This window comes from Thalia democratica, unplaced genomic scaffold, assembly GCF_965202585.1.
Source record: "Thalia democratica unplaced genomic scaffold, ktThaDemo2.hap1.1 HAP1_SCAFFOLD_949, whole genome shotgun sequence".
Lineage (NCBI taxonomy): Eukaryota > Metazoa > Chordata > Thaliacea > Salpida > Salpidae > Thalia > Thalia democratica.
The window spans coordinates 13,787-30,900 of record NW_028139891.1 but is presented as its reverse complement, the minus strand read 5'-3'; the positions used below and the strand labels follow the sequence as shown (position 1 = coordinate 30,900).

Sequence of the window (17,114 nt, the reverse complement as noted above, 5' to 3'; positions counted from 1 at the left end):
CGTTGCAAAGCTAGTTTTTCGCGGGTAAAAGCGGGCTGAATTACAACTCGAATGCACAAAAATCTCATCAAGTTTTGCTTCCTGGTTCTTCAATGTGACTCATATTATTACCATGAGCGGTGAGCCTTCATTGACTTCCTCTTTCACTTCATATTACAACACGTTTTTACTGCTCGAAAAAAAACGCTGCAACTCAACAAAAAGTGCATCAAATGTGTGAGGTTGGCAATAATTGCTGCAACAACACCTTTGGCGTGTGTGAGATTGTTAAACAATAATTAAATTGTTCTACTTATTTTTTCATTGAAGAAACAACAGAATATCGAGGCTTATTAAAAAAACCTTTTTGTTTTTGAATTAGTCGCCATAGACTTGAATATTGGAAAAAACAAATCAATTGAACTTAGTTAGCATTTGATGTTTTGTACTTTAATCTTTACTTGTGAAAATAACAACAAACTTTAACAAACACTTATTGTGTTTTGTTTATAACTATCATACTATTGGAAAATTTTGCTACATCATATGAGCTTAAGTTTATATTCGATTTATAAAAGGCGCTGTCATGTGATTTATAAACAACTTTATTAGTTTATATAAAATTATTATTTAAAATAAAGTTGTACGTTAAATTATTTGTTGTTGGAAATATTATCTTTGATTTTTTTAAAGTTTTTATTCAAATAAAATATATTTTACAGACTCTTTAAACTTTTATTATAACTTTTTCAACTAGTTTTATCGCAATATTATTTTAGTTTATAAAAACAGTTTTGTTCATATGTATGATGGTATATACAAAAAGCTTGTAAATTTAAAATAAGTTTCATAAAATTAATATTTTTAGATTGATATATTAATTTATGTTATTTTATAGTTTACTTTTCAAATCAGAGTTCTGAAACAATAAAAAGCTCAATTTAAAAAGTACTGTAAAAAAGAACAACATACCCAAATTCTTAGACCTAAATTTTACAATAGTTTGCTTTGAAGTTTTCCTAATTATCATAAAACAAATCTTTATTTCATAATAATTCTAATACAAGTTAGTGTATACCTTTTAGCGGTAGCAATTAAAGAAAAACGAATTTCTGTGGTAATACTTGAAAGTTTTAAAGTTCAAGTTGTAGGAACTTTAATTAGCCTGTATCGCGAATCTTCACAGAAATTTTAAGTAATCACATGAGCCTCACCTATATGCTGGAACACTTAACATCCTGCTAGAATTATATTCAGCTTTTTATAACTGCTTCATGCCAAAAATTTTTTCAAAAGTTTTTGTCTATCATATTTAAGTAAATAATTTTCATTATATTTTTATTTTACTTCTTTATTCTAATTAAAACTTAAACATATATTTATTAAGCATACCTTTGTACATTTTGTTAATCTTTTTTTTCTGTAAAACTAATGTCTATGCTGCAAATAGAAAATTTTCCAACTTATATTTTATGATCTTTACCTTTAATAAAAAATTTGCAGTGACATTTTTGTTAGCTTACTTATACTTGTTTGAGTTGTTTGCATAGTTTTATCGTATTCTTTACGCACGTTTTGATCTGTGTAAAGCGATTGCAGAAACAATATCAACAATCTTTAAACATTAAAATTTCTTTATAAATTTTTGTTGATCAATTGAAGTTTGATATATAACTATTTAAAAGACTTGTTTAGAAAAATGTTACTAAGAATTGATACTTGAATAGAATTATCGTTTTTAAGTTATAATTTAAAAATATATGCTTGTTGTTATTTTTGTTAGATAATATTGATATTAATTACTATTTTTTATATACTTACAATTTTTTAACATACTTCAAAAGTATTTCATAAGTGTTCAACTTTGCAATTTAATTCCGAACCGCTTTGAAAAATACAAGCCGTTTTAACATCGGCTTGACACACTTTCAGACGCGCGACTTTAATCTAATTTGCGCGGCACGAAGCCTGCGTTCAGAATCCGACAAAATTTCGGTTTCCCCATATCATCATCGACCGCAGCTGGATGCCGGGAAAAAAACCGAATTACATCCACACACATATATCGACGTCGAATGCATGAATACGCAAGTGCGACCGTGCAATGTGACATTGATGTGAGTTACAAGCTGCAGCCATCGTACTGATCGTATCGCGTGAGCTTCGGGCTGTGCGCTTTTCACATCGGTGGTTGAAATTCATCCACACACATACGAAGCATGCTATGAAAGCGAGATGGGAGAGTGGGAGAAAACGAAAAGAGAGTTGCGCGGAGTTTTCGAGCGCTTCAGTGTGCATCAGCGTTGTACTGAATATGAATACAAGCTTTCAGCGATGTCGGCTACGTATTACAAGCGAGTTTGTAGCTGACTGTGTACAGCGTTAAGCTGTATTCTCTCGAAAACTGCCTGATACGTTCTTGCAGCTTCAAACTGTTTGTACTTTTGTACTCTTGAACTTTTTGATTTCGTTTTAAAGGATATTGTATTAGTTTGTTAAAATTGTAAAACTAATATAATTGTAATACCAGAATATTATTTTAATCATTTTTAAGTTCTTTAAACTAATTTTAGTTTGAATTACTTTTAATTTTAAACTACTTTCGTGCTTTTGAAGCTTTTTGATTTTGTTTTAAAGGATATTACAATGATTATTAAAATTTTGAAAATAGTATAATTTTGGAAACTGAAAAACTTGTTTATAAAACTTAAAAGGTTAAAAACTTATTTGAAATAAATTCTTTTTCTACAATTACAGGTATCTATTAACTATTTAGTGGACTCAATCAAAACAAATTTTATACTTATTTATATAAACCTGGTTTATATTATAGAAGTATCTTTTTCTATTAAACTAAAGTTATAACTATGTGATTAAGAAACATAATACAAGTATTTTTTGCAACATTTATTCAAATTCAAAAAATTAAGAGCAAGAATATTAATTAGAAAGTAGAGTTTTGCGAGGCAACATGTTTAAACTAAATATATGCTAAACGATTTGTACTTTGGTTTTATTTAAAAAAGATTTAAAACAGTCTTAAAACAAAACTCAAAGGCAACTAAAGTTAAAACAACGGTTTAAGCATATATGTTTATACGTTGAAGCATTATTGTGAAAGCTACCAAAAAAAAAAAAGAAAAGAAACTTAAGACATTCGATTAGAAGCACACGAAATGTTATTTAGGCCAAAAGCTTGTCTGTAAAAAAGCTGTATGCATAAAAGAAAGATAGAGAGGTTACTACAAAATAGTTAAAGCAAATTAGCGCTTGGGTATCAACTGAAAGACATCGCGATGAAAAGGCCATGTTAGGATGACATACACGAAAAAAAAAAACAACGAAACGAAATAAAGTAGAAACAAACGAAAGTGGTGTCTGTTACATTTCATCAAGTAAGTGCAAAACGAGCCGGTTTCAGACTCGCGCGCCAGCGTAAACAAATGGGCTTTTAAACATAAGCTCGCTCGAAGAAGTCAAGCAAGTTCGAAGATCGAACGTCATTCTATTAATATGTTTGAGCACCGGTCAAGCGGCGAGCATAATTGAGCCGGATTAACAAATCAAGGAGCTTGGTTGGCCCGCTTCCAGCCAATCAAAGCTCGTCCGGTCGCGTTTAAGAAAGCGAGCTTCGGACTCTTTCGCTGTGATCAAGAACAAGATCTTGGTCGACTGACTTGAGCTGATGACAAATGAAAAACAAAAATAAGAAGAGCGCGCTGTAAGCCTATTGATTGGTGAAAGGTCTCAATAATAAGAATGAAATAAAGAAAGTATTTTGAAATACTGGTATACTGTGTCAATATTTTGAGAAACCGAGATTTTGAATGTAATTGCTTTTCGCTTATGTTTAAGACTTTGTAACAATTTTGATATTTAAAGTTTATGTAGAACTAGCAACCGAAAATTAATAAGACAATATATAATAATAATATAAATAATCAAAAATTTTGTAAACGAAGAAAAAGAAAATAAAACGTTTCAAAACACAATCAGAAAGCAAAGATTTCAAACTTTTTAATTCGACAGAAACTAATATTTTATACATACAGGATTGTCTTTCTATTGAGACATTAAATTCAACTTTTTGTTTTCCATTTCCAAAACTAGTTTTTTGTTACAATATTTACAAAAACTTAGCCTGAAAAACAACATTGAGCCACTTAAACTTCTTAAACAAATACACAAAAAAATTGTTTTTGGTTAGACATAAACCTAAGAAAAAAGTATATGAGCACTAAAATGTTTTTCGAGGGTAGAAGGGGCGTTTTACGTCTAAGATGTCTTACACCATAAAATTTGATATGTTGTTCAAAATTTCCTATAATATTTGTCATATCTTGAAAGACCCTTTATAGAACCGAAGATTTCTTAAACGGTAGTGATTTAAAACTGTAAGACCCCAAAAATGCATAAGTTTTTGGTAGTTGTTTTAATAAAGCTATAAATCGCAAGTTTTTTGCGTCATTAAAGCTTTAAATACACTTTATAGTATTACAAAGCTACTTTTCGGTTAGGTTCGGATTTCGGTTCGCATTGAATACAGTGAATCGACCAAATCACTAATTCCGAACAAAAATAAACCAACCTTTGAAAGAAAGCTTAAAGAAAAATTCGTATGATAGGCAAACGATTCATTTCCTAGAAGTTAAAGAAAAAAAACCTAATCAAACGCAGACACACAAAAAAAAGTTTAAAAAGCATTTATACTTTTTGTTTGATATTTACTTAGATTTTGAAAGTTTATAATTACTTCAAAATAAGTTAGGTTTTGTTTTATAGGTTTAAAAGCTTTTCAACTTGCTGAAGACTCAAAAAGTAAACAAAGCCTTTTATCTTTTGTGTTTTAAAATATAAAATGCTGACAAACCAAAAAAACATGTTATATAAGACCTCCAAACGGTGCGAGGAAATTTCACGAATAAGCAAAAAACGAAACTACTTTACGATGAAATCAAAGCTTTTAACAAGTAGCTATCTTCGTAAACTCATATAGCAAAAAAGTGTTAGTTGTGTCTAAAACAACACATCTATAGACGAGTAAAACTTGTTAGTATAGAGCTACGACAAATTATGAAAAAAATAATAGCTTAGTTTTACTTCCGTAATTAGTATAGTTTTACTCAAAAACTCAAATTAGTATAGTTTTTAAATCGCATTCGTGGTATTTGGTCTCTCAGCAACTTGAGCGGCTTCACTTTGCTTCTCCTCCACAGAGGACCCGTCGTTGGAGGACGGGGATTTTTCCGAAAGGTCCATCGGCGGCTTGCATTCTTCTTCCTCCTCGTTCACTTCCATCTTGGTCACCGGTTGGCATGGAGACGCAGCTTGCTGCTTGACATCGGCGTTCTGAGACGCGGACGAACCGGGTGAGGCGATGGAGACAGCAGGCGAAGTGACGGGGCTGTTGCTTACAGCGCTTGTCGTTATGACGGCCGTTGCTATGGCGGCGGGCAAGCTGTTACTTGCAGAGTTAGCCGACTGAACTAGCACGAGGGGCCGGGCAAAGTTGACGGAGCTCTCAACCTGGGCGCTGAACGGCAGCTTCATTGCCGAGGCCGGTATGGAGTTGGGCCCCGTGACGTTGTTGGTGACCTTGAACTTGGGCAGGGCTTCGGTCACGTCGGTGACCTGGGGCACGGCCACGGGCGCGGTCCCGTTTTTAGCGGTGCTGGCTGCGGCGGCTGCAGCCTCCTCTTCCTTGCGCTTCTGCAGGGCCTCGTGCTCGTGCGGCTTGTGCTTCCTGTAGTGCCTGAGCATGTTGCTGTTCAAGCTGAAGCACTTCTTGCAGATGGGGCACGAGTAGGGTTTTTCCCCCGTGTGGGTGCGCTTGTGCTTGGTCACGTCGGTCAGCGTGGACGTGTACCCGCAGATCTCGCACGAGTGCTGCTTGGCGTTCCTCCTCCCGGTGCCGCCCCTGCCGTTGTGCCGCTGCTGGTAGAACTGGCGGTTGTTAGCGGTGGCGTTGAAGCCATTGGCAACCTGGCCGTTGTTGTTGACGACGCGGGGCCGGTTGATCTGGGAAAGGGGGTTGTTTCTGCGGCGGCTGTTGAGGCTGATCGGGGTGTTGTACATCTTGTAGTTGTTGTTTTTCTGTGAAAAATTGTTTTTTAGGTTTAAGATTTTTTTGTTAATTTTAGATGTGTAAATATGGTGCATGTTTTAAAAACTGCATTTCCATTTTACAAAAACTTTAAAAAGTAAAAATATTAAATCTTAAAATGACGCATTTTCAACGGATGTAAACTTTAATACTTATTATTTTTTTATACGTGGTGATTGAAATAAATAAGTGATAAATAGTCACCCAGATAAAGTATCCGATCCGCTTAATAGGCATTATGCATGTCATTATTTGGATAGTTTTTCTATACAATTATAACTTGTTAAATGACGAATTTTAGTTGTAAAAATGCTTTAAAGTTTCGAGAGTTTTGTTTCACCAACGTTTAGCGTAGTAAAACTGAGTAGCTCAAGTTTTATTAATATTTTTCATGTTATCAGAAAATAACTACATATATCAATACATGGAATACCTATTCAAGAAATAGTGTCTTGAATTTAAAATCAAAACTAAGCTGAAAGTGTTGAACAAGCTTCTTTTTTTTAAGGAGAAGAAAAACAACGCTTAACTCCAAAACAAAGTAAAAACCGGGTAAGACTTCTCTTGAAAACATTATTATCAATATTTTCACGAAATCACGACTTGTTTCGTTCTGCTCACACAAAGCTCGCATGTAAAAAAGCCAACAAAGGCAGAGCGGCACACCGGAGACTTCACATGAATAGAATCTCGTTTGCTGGCGAGCCGCGTGAGTGGCCGAACAATGAAGTGGGGCGAACAATGGAGGCAACAAAAACACGCCGAGGGTGCGGCCGCACAATGAGAAAGACTCAAGACGCGCAACGATGTTAGTTTTTTCTGCGAAGGAACGCCATAAAAATAGACTCGGCGCTTCGGTTTCAAGAAATTTCAGCGCAGCGGCTATTGTCGTTGAAAGGTTTTCCGGGTTCAAAGCCGCTTCACCTATATATATACATAAATACATATGGACGCCGCTTTAATTGAATCGATGGCCGTTTTCAAGTGCCTTCGAATGGCCTATATATTTGAGTGTCACCCCGGTTCGCCGAGTCGTTTGCTTTGCCGCCGCTCTATTTGCTTAGTGGCAAGCCAAACAACAGCAAAAACCCTTCCTACCTTTTTCGTTGAAGTTTTGAAACTCGGTATAACCTACATACTGCTTGAAGTTTTTGGTCGCTGCTTTTAACCGCAAACAAAAACGTCTGTAAACAAAAAAGTATACTTGTAATACTCAATTAAAGAGTTTATTTTTTGCGTTTTGCTGCAAACCGCAGAAAGGAAACATCATATTTTGACGACCGCAGTTTCAAGTGCGCACGCACTTTGCCGTGAAAAAAACATCAACAAAATGATTCATTGAAAGAATATTACCGTGATGGAAAAATTTTGCACAGGTTCAATCAGAGACGGCTGGATGTTAAATGATAACAACTGCTTAGAGCTTCGATATCGGGTTTCAAAAGAAACTAAACACTAGTGCTATTAAGACTGAGTATGTCAAAATTAACTTTCTATTTTGAAAAAAAGAGAAGCAGAATTAACTTTTTTATAAAAGTGTAAAGTAAATAGGTGAACAAAAATTTTTGGGTAATGTTTCATGAGAAAACTTTATTAAGCACTCTGTTATCAAAATCTTACTAATGAGAAAAAACCAAAAGGAAGTATTGAAAAACTCAACCGTTTTAAGTGCGTTAAAGCTTCGCATTTTTGTGGTTTTCCTTATCTTTTGATCACTAACTGCTTTAATTCTAACATCGTCTATTTTTAGGCTTGTGATTTTTTGTCATGTAAAACTTGTATCGAAGACTCACTCGCAAACAACACGTTTTTGTGTTTCACTTCCTCCTTACTTGACAGTTGTATGGAAAAAACTGCAGTTTTGTACTTTGTAGCTGACTTTAAAGTTAAAGTTAGGAGTTAACGTTGCAAAAGCGATGAGAACTTTGCAGGCGTTAACAACTTAAATTTTCTAAAATGCAAATAGTTTCAGCTCGTATTTGAATCAGTACTTAAGTGAATTGCGCAGGTGAAAAGTATATCGGTTTTTTGAACATTTATCTACTTTAAACAATACATTTCTTTTAACTCTTAAAAACTTGCAAAAACAATAGTCTTTAATAGGTAAATTGATTAAAAATAATATTTAACTAAAAAAGCAGCTTTTACGATAGCAAATGAAACAGTTTTGTTCGGCAATTTCACTTTGTATCCTCTACTAACCACTGCGACCGGGGTACGGGCAATCCATTAAAATTGTTTAAATCAAAACAAAACTTTGCATTAGGCCTCACAAAAGAACTTACTGATGCTGAAAGACGAGGTACCAGCAGAACAAGATATCATTGGAGGCCGAAGCACCAAAAAAAGAGAACAAGACGGCGAAACCAGCCTGCATTAATCCAAGAAAGTAATCTCGGCGCTTCAGCGTACATCACGAAGCTTCGTATCTAGATTTCTTGTATCGCTCGATGAAAAAACTCTCTACGCGATAATCGGAATGGCGATCGTGAGCTGAGTAAAGTTCAATGCGAGCCTTTCGCATTTGCATTGTAAACAAATTGCATTGTTTCAGTTGCGATCGCCGCGCTCGACTTTGAGTTGAGAGCTGAAATCCCTTTGCTGCCGCTGCTTTCGAAACGCGACTTGTGTGTATGTGATTGAATGTAAGTTGCTCGAATTAACTTCCTGCTGCTTTTTCTATTGAGCCGGTGAAGCGCAATCGAGCAACGGTGAGTCGAAGCGAAAGTTTTGAGGAGAACGGTGCTCAATGTAATGTAATTGGGGTATTTGATCGACGTTTGGTCGCTTTAGAAGCGAAATGCTTTAATGCAAAGGCTTAAAATAAAATTGTAGCAAGTAGTTGGTGAACTTATATTTATGTGTTAAACGATTGCGTTTATTTTGGTAAAACTAAAAAATACTTATCTAAAGTTAAGCTTAATTTTTTTTTGTTATTAAACTAGTAAATATATAGTAGTCTATAAATACAGCTAAGTAAAAAGTTTAAAGTTTTTATAAGGCAACATATGAAAGAATAACTAATTTAGCGCTTATTTTATCTTAATTAAATGTGAGTATGATGACATTAAATATTTTATTTATAAAATACAGTACTTAATAGTTTTTTCATAGCTGTATGAAAAAAAGTCATAAACAAAACTGCTTTAAGAGTAGTTAATTAAGTAGTTGAAAGCTATTAAATGTATTAAATGAGTAAACAACTTAAAGTTGTTCAAAAAGCATGAGTAAGTCTATCAAAACAACTTTACGTTAAAAAACACATAATATGCAGAATTGCTATAGTTAATTTTGTGATAAAGCTGTGAACAACTTGATATTTTTGATCATGTGTTTTTTATATAAAGTTTAACCGCTTTAAATTTAAGAAAACAATTTTAAAATATGAAACAAAATATAAAAGTTTATAAACTCATGACAAGCAAGTTCATCTTGTGATTGCTAAAATGCATGAATCCTTAAAGTTTTACTTTTGCTTTCTCTAAATTGATACTTTCAAAGTTGTATTCAGTGGAAAAAGAACTAAACAAACTTTGTTTTTACTCTTTTATATGTCATTCAAAGTAAAAATTTTCAACTAAAACATTGAAATAGATCAGAAAACATTTTATAGTTACTCACCACAACCATGGTCGGTAGTTCCTGATCCTCAGTAGTAATGGTCAGTGGATTTTCGTCCAGCTTCAAAGTGTAAGTTCCCGGTGGGCTGGTAGAAGCCGCCATCAACCCGTTTTTTGCTTGGGATAATATCATTCCGTTGGACAGTCCGTTGTTTCCTTCAATTTTATCAATCAAACTAATATGAATCAAAAATGTTTAGTTTTTGTTGACACATATTGAGCTAAACATGTTTTAATAACCACCGAGTTTACTGGAAACAGACGGCGTTTCTTTACGCTGTAACTAGCGCACAGAACGTCGTTAGTTTTAACAAAATGAATACTTTACAATTTTATATTTCAACGGACTCTTTGCGTTTTTATCTTTTATAAGCAACCATCGTTATAAACTAAAACTTTTTAACTTAAACGAGTTACTTTTATGCGCTTTTTACAAAGTTTAAAAACGCACCCATGACCGATTCGTCCTTGTTGGGTGTTGACGACGAGGACGGGCCGATGTTGTTGGACGCCATGTTCGCCGCCCCGGCCGCCAGCGATGACAGGTTTCCCGAGGAGAACTTCTTGATGACCTCGTTGAGTGCGGACACGCTCATCCCGTTTATGGTGGACGAGAAGAGGTTCGGTCTCGAGGACAGGTCGAAGGACCGCATCGTCACTTCCGCCTGCTTCGGCTGCTGGTTCGGAGTGGCCGTGCTGCGCTGGTCGGAGTGCTGCGAGGCGTCGTCGTTTTGCTGGTGAAAAAAAAAGTGGTGTTAAACTTTGTTGTAAAAAATTGGACTTAAAGTATAGGTTAAAAAAAATTCTAACTTAATTTTGTCGTTCTAAGATACTTAATAAAATAAAATAAACAGTTATAAAGCAAAAAATTCAAAATTAGTTATATCAGTTTTCGAGTCACATAAGTTTAGCACCGCGTTAGAGCAGATAAAAAGCATGCGTTAAACTTTATGACGTCACGTGAATTTGCTGCAAGTGACGTCACAATCTGCTTCGCTAAGGTGAAAAGAAGATCAGAGAATTGAAACTTAAACTTTCATTAAAGCCATTCGAAGCTTATTTTGAATGAGCAGTGTGATTTTTGTTTATTTTGTGAGCAAGCGTATGGTGGTGCGTGGGTGGTGTTTATAAAATGAGTTATTGTTTTCAATTGCACTTAATGCTGTTTTTTAACCGCTGATCGAATCGAGTTTTATCATTTTTTTTCATCTTTTCTTTGACAAAATATATTTGAGCTTTAGTTATAAATACTAAACTAACGACTAATTATACTTTTAAGTAAAAATACAAATTGTATCACACTTGTGTTAATTTAACAACTTTTGTGAGTTTTAAAACTATTATTATGTGTTTGTAAATTCTGCAAAAAACAGTAAGTAAAAGTTTCAACAGCTCTGTTTAAGTGATATAATAAAAAAGGAATAAACTTAAAACGACTTTAAAAATATTGTAATCTTTGAATTTATATGAGTAAATTAACTTATTGGCTTTTTTTTAATTACGTTGAGGAAAAATAGTCATAATTAATAACATTACTAATATTTAACTTGTGACTAGTTGTCTAATAAATTCGTTTTGTTTTAAATTTAATGCGAATTAAAACAAAAAACAAAACTTACTGTCTGATTTATCTCCATTGCGCTAATTTCACTTTTGTTTTCTTCATTATCTGCTGCAAAATAAACAATAAATAAAAATCATGTTCAGCTTTCCATAAAAACTTTTAGTTGTTAATTTTTTGAAAACTTTTAAGTATGGTTTAAATTGAAAAATCATACTTTACAATGGTTATAAAGTTGCAAAGCATAAACTATAAGCTTTTTTTAAACTTAATTTCATATAAACATTAAAATCTTTACTTGTTCAGTCATATATACTTTTTACGATCAACTGATTGAACCTTAAAAGCACACTTAACAAAATGGAGTAACGATTCGATTCGCGTTGTGACGTAATAGTTGCTGGTTTTGCAGCAAGTCTTTTTACTATTCGTAAAATTAGTTATGTACATTATTTATACTAAAACGATTCAGATTTTTGACTTTTAAATAAGCTGAGTCGTGTTTAAATATTTTAGTTATTAGTTATCAAAACTCTCTCTTCGTGACTTAGTTACTAACTTTATCTCCTTAAGTCGAAATAATATTTATATATAGTCGTAAGTATAAGTTCTGCTTAAGAAAAGTTCAACTCACTTCCGTTATTCTGATTGTTGCCATCAGAAGTTTCAGCCAGCTGGAAAGTCGCTGAGTTATTGCCAGACCTGCCGAACAAACTTCCGAGGTCCATTCCGCTGGAGCTTGCCGAGTTCAATCCGAAATTGCCGGCGGAAGTCGTCGCACCAAAGTTAACAACATTGTTTGTTTTGTTGAGGTGGTTCTGCAACTGCTGCTGCTTCTGGTTCATGGCCTGCTTCAAAATCAGCTGGTCCCTTATCGAGTTGAGCTTGCTCCCAGGCTGACTGTTTGTGCTTGAGAAGTCTGTAAAAAATGATTATTTTTGATAACGTATCACAAAAAAAAATATAATAAACTATAAATAATTAAAGCTGAATAGTTTAGAATATACACTTACTGTTCGTGTTGAAGTTTTTAAAGTTTTGGTTGTTGAACTTCAGCAGGTTCTGCATGATCTTGTTCATGTTGTTGCTCTCCTCCGTGCTCTTGGCCGTGATCATCCTCTTCATGCTCGTCATCTCGTTCCTGATCAGCATGACCTGCTCCGTGATGTGGTCCCTCAGGTCCTGCAGCGGCTCCTGCAGCTCCACGTGCGTGTAGTGCTGCACCTTGGGCAGGTGCAGGCCCTGCGACACGAACCTGGGCAGCACGTTGCGCTCGGTCTTGTTCAGCTTGAATATGTACAGCATGCACCGCACCGTCTTCTCCTCCAGCGACATCTGGTCGTTGAAGAAAACGGAGCTGTCGGAGAAGGTGGTGTTGTTGGTGGTGGCGATCTCCTTCAGTGTGGTGCACGCCTGCAGGATGTCGTTGGACGAGTACGTCTCCATGATCTGCCGGCAAAGGGTCTGGCTGTTGTACCGGTTGTGGTAGTTGGACAGCCAGCACAGGATGTCGTTCACGTAGACGCCGCCGTGGCTGAAGTGACCCTGGCCGTTGTTGTTGCGCTGCCCCCCGTTCATGCCGTCACCCGAGATTCCTCCCAGGTTGAACGGTCCCGCTCCCCCGTTGGGCACGAAGTTGTTCTGCTGGTTGTTCCCCCCGATGCCGTGTCGGTTCTCGCCGAATACGTTGACGCCGTTCATGTCCAGTATGTTGTCCAGTATGTTGATGTTAAAACTGAAATTTTCTAGCATGTATTTAAATGTCTGAAAAGTTGCGAGTTTGTTAGTTGGAATGCATTAAAAGTGAAATTGCTTTAAAGCTCAATGTATTTTAAGATCAACGTTTTAAAAAACGTGAATTATAGATATATGTCATACACAAAAAAATCTTTTTGATTGTTAAAACTAAGTATATACTTATGTTACATCTAAAAGAGTGACAAATATACTATACATTTACTTAAAAAAAACAACTAAATATAATTCTTTCTACGATTTATTGTATTTAGGATTTTACTATAAGCAAAAATATACCGTAAGTTTCGAACTTAAACACATCAAAAAAAGCTCAAAAGTTTTTTTTAGACTTTCTCAACTATTTACACTCTTCTAACACTATTTAAATTTATTTAAAATATCTCTTATTTACTTATAAACAATAAAACGAGTACTATTAAGTAGAACAAACAAAAAAAAACTCGAATTTATTTTTCTATTAATAAAAAAACTATTTTTAGCTAAATGTCAATTAATAACGTAAGCGTTAAAATTTGTTTCCCTAAATTTGATCGAATCATAACACGCTAGTGCTTAAAACAAGCCGACACGCTCAGCTGACGTTTTTTCTTCTGACTTCTCTCGTTTCGGCAATTCGCCTCTCTCGAATTAAATTTGAACTTGACGCTCGCGCTAATGAATTCTCGCTGTGAAGTCACGTGACCAAGACTGCCGGACTTCTGACCAGTTTTTTGAATTTTTAATTAGAAATAAAATAGATTTTGATAAGTAGTTTTATCTGTTTTAAAAAAATGGTCTAAGAATCATAAAAAGTCAGATCTTATTTAAGTAAGACAATGTTAAAAAAAACGAAATTTGTTGTAAAATTATTTTTTTAAATAAGTATTTTTTAGTTTTTCAACTTTTTGTATCTACTTTATAATAATTCACCTTAAATGCATTACATGTCCCAAACATCGTTTATCAAAAATTGTAATAAATATCTAAATCTCTAACTAAAAAAAGTATAAATTTTTCAAAAATGAATTACTTGTTAAAAGTTATTAAATTACAGAGTATAAAAATTGTCAAACACATTAAATAGTATATCTTCTAACTAAAAAACATTAAAATTCAATAATCGTTTCAAACTTGAATAAAGCTGAATGAGCAAATGTAAAAACTTTACTTTAACTGATCTGAGCAAACACAAAATTATTACAAAGTTGAGGTTAGAAAAAGTCTGGCAAAAGTTTAACCTTGTGTAACGGATCGTAATTGTGTTTATTGTTAAAAACGAAAATATTAACCGCAAGAATCTCAGTTTATTTTATAGCTCTGCAGCACGTTAAAATTATAAGTGGTCAATTAATTCTTATGGAGTGCCAAGTTTTTTATACGCTAGGTGGAGTGTCACACTTGAAATTTTAGGAGCCATACGAGTTTATTGCTAATCAAAGTGTGCATATGTGTAAATTAGTGTACATTTATTTTTTTTCATTAAATATAAAAATAAATAGTTTTATTTTTTTTTTCTTTCTCTGTTTTATATAACATAAACTAAATACTTGTTGTTGTTAATTCTTAGCTAAAATGAGCAGTATCATTTTTTTTACATTGTTATAGTCTTAATATGTTTATTTTATTTATTTGAATGTTTAATAAAACTTTGTACAAATTAAACTTCACGGATTTTTATAATTAACAAGCTGTTTTTTCTAATGAAGACTAAAGAAATATTATTAAGTAAATGGTTATTTTTTGTTTCCATTTTACATAATGTATACATTATTTGAATTTATTCTTATATCTAATGCTCATAAATTTATAAAAGTTAAACAAAAGCAGAAAAATAACAAAATAATTAAAACTGAGTAGTTTTACCCTTACTTATTATTTTATACTTAAACCCCTTCAACAACATATAATCAGCTAAAATATAATGTAAATGTTTTAAAACTTTTATTTGAATATATTTATGTTTTAACTCGTTCACTAATTATTGGATAAAAAATGGTTTCATAAAATTTTCTAAAATAATATAACATAAGTACAATATAATTTTTTGAAAGAAGTATGCTAATAAGAACTACTTGTTGATTATCAAAAGTTTTTGCATAAGTTATTTTTCATTTCTTTTAGGTTTTACAGTTAATAAAAAAAATGTTAGCTTTGTACAATATTTAACAAGCTTAGAATTTTAAAACTGAGATTTCGTTTTCGAAAATTAAAGTTTTTCAAACTAAAACATAAGGATTATATCACAACTGAGATTAAAAACCTGAATAGATTTCATGTTACTTAATTTTAAATGCTTTAACATTTTTAAAAATTAAAAAACCAGCATCGAAATTTAATTAATCATTTTTTTCTCTACTTAGATTACAGTGTAAAATATATTTAAGAAATTAATGTATATCACTTTCAGTACAGAAAGTATTTTTTAAGAAACTTTTTAACAAAACGACTTATATAGACTGTTATTTTTTTTCTTAATTCAAAAATTAAATAACCCGTACATGTATTATTCGTACTTAATACAACTTGTCTTGATATAAACTTGGCATTTTATTTTGAAAAAAAAAACAATTTTATGCTCAAAGCTACTTGTAGTTTTTCACATTTTTAAATAAAGTATTCAAAGCTTCTATCGATAGAGTAAATGTAAGCTCTTTTAAAAAGAGTAATGTATAAAACTGACTGTTACACTCTAGCGGATACTTTTTAGAATTTACAATGACTATAACAAATTATATAATAAAAAAAAGAAAACTTTCAACTATAAATACTTACTGCCACCGCTAAAAGCCTTCAATATTTTTTACAGTTTAAAATAAGTTTGAATTCCGTGGAAACCGTTTTTACTAAAATTAAATACCTTTTGCATTTAATTTTTTTAGCAGAAAATGTTACTTTTTTACTTATACAGTAAATATACAAAATATTTATGAACTTGTTTAGTTTAAATAAACATATGTTTTAATGATAATAAACTAAATATAGACAATTTGTCTTGTAAAACATAAAATGAGTTCCTGGTCCTATTTTGAAAGCTAATAATTACAACTAATTGCAGATTTCAATTTAGGTTATGTACCTATTTAGTTTTACCAATTTCTAGCAATTACTTATAAAATACGAGTGTGAATTAGCTTGAATAATTTTTTTTTTAATTTCCAGACTTAAATCTAATTATTTTCCTTATCTTAATAGCTATTTAAAAACTTTTTTTTTTAATCTAAAGAACGGTCCTTTGTCTAACAACTATAAAAATATCCTATGGATTAGGGTTTCGTTTTTTGGGCTCCTTAGAAAAAATTGGATTTTTATTTTTTTTTTTTTTGATTTTTAAGTTTGAGTGAAAAAAATATTAATAATAAATCATTCTTTTTAAAGCTTTTTAATGTTATGTGTATAAACGGCTATATTTTTTTTTTTTTACTAAGTGTCAATATTTTCTACAATTTGGCCTTAATTGGATTTTTTATGAATTTCATGAATTATGAACTCAAACTCATAAAATAAAAAATCATAAAAAAAAACCAATTAAAGCCAAATTGTACAAAATATTGACAGTTAGTAAAGAAAAAATTATAGCCGTTTATACACGTATTATTAAGAAGGTTGAAAAAATAAAATTTATTATTAATTTCTTTTTTACTCAAACTCATAAAATAAGAAATATATAAAAAAACCCAATTTTTTCAAAGGGACCCCACTCAAAAAACGAAACCCCAATCCTAGGATATTTTTTAGTTTTTATACAAAGGACCGTTCTCTAGAATAAAAAAAAAAACTATTAGCTATTAAGATAAGGAAAATTATTAGATCCAAAGTTTGGACATTTTTTGAAATTTTATTCAAGCTAACTTCACACTCATTTATAAAATTCAGTTGCAGTTGTAAAAAAAATTATAATTTTACACATTATTTTAAGTTTGAAGCGTATAAATAAAACTTTAAAGTATATTAAAATACTTTTACTACGTTAATAAAAAATGTTAAAACGTACTAAAAAACTTGCATATGTTTTATTTTTGTTCGGGTACAAACTGAGACTGTTATACAATAAATATATAAACAACGCCGCTAAAAAACATTCGAGTTAAAACAACAAAAGCGTATTAAAATATGA

The 17,114-nt window shown here is 32.3% G+C and overlaps 1 protein-coding gene across 1 annotated transcript; it reads right to left on the bottom strand.

The window, feature by feature from the left end:
* Window positions 1-5,127: 5,127 nt before the first annotated feature.
* On the bottom strand, window positions 5,128-13,015 carry LOC145847474 (uncharacterized). Its single transcript, XM_082953614.1, has 7 exons — window positions 12,277-13,015; window positions 11,898-12,182; window positions 11,580-11,687; window positions 11,322-11,374; window positions 10,154-10,436; window positions 9,704-9,858; window positions 5,128-6,072 (listed from the first exon to the last, which is right to left on the bottom strand). Exons 1-7 carry the CDS (start codon window positions 13,013-13,015, stop codon window positions 5,128-5,130), a joined length of 2,568 nt encoding a protein of 855 aa, XP_082809740.1.
* Window positions 13,016-17,114: the final 4,099 nt, after the last annotated feature.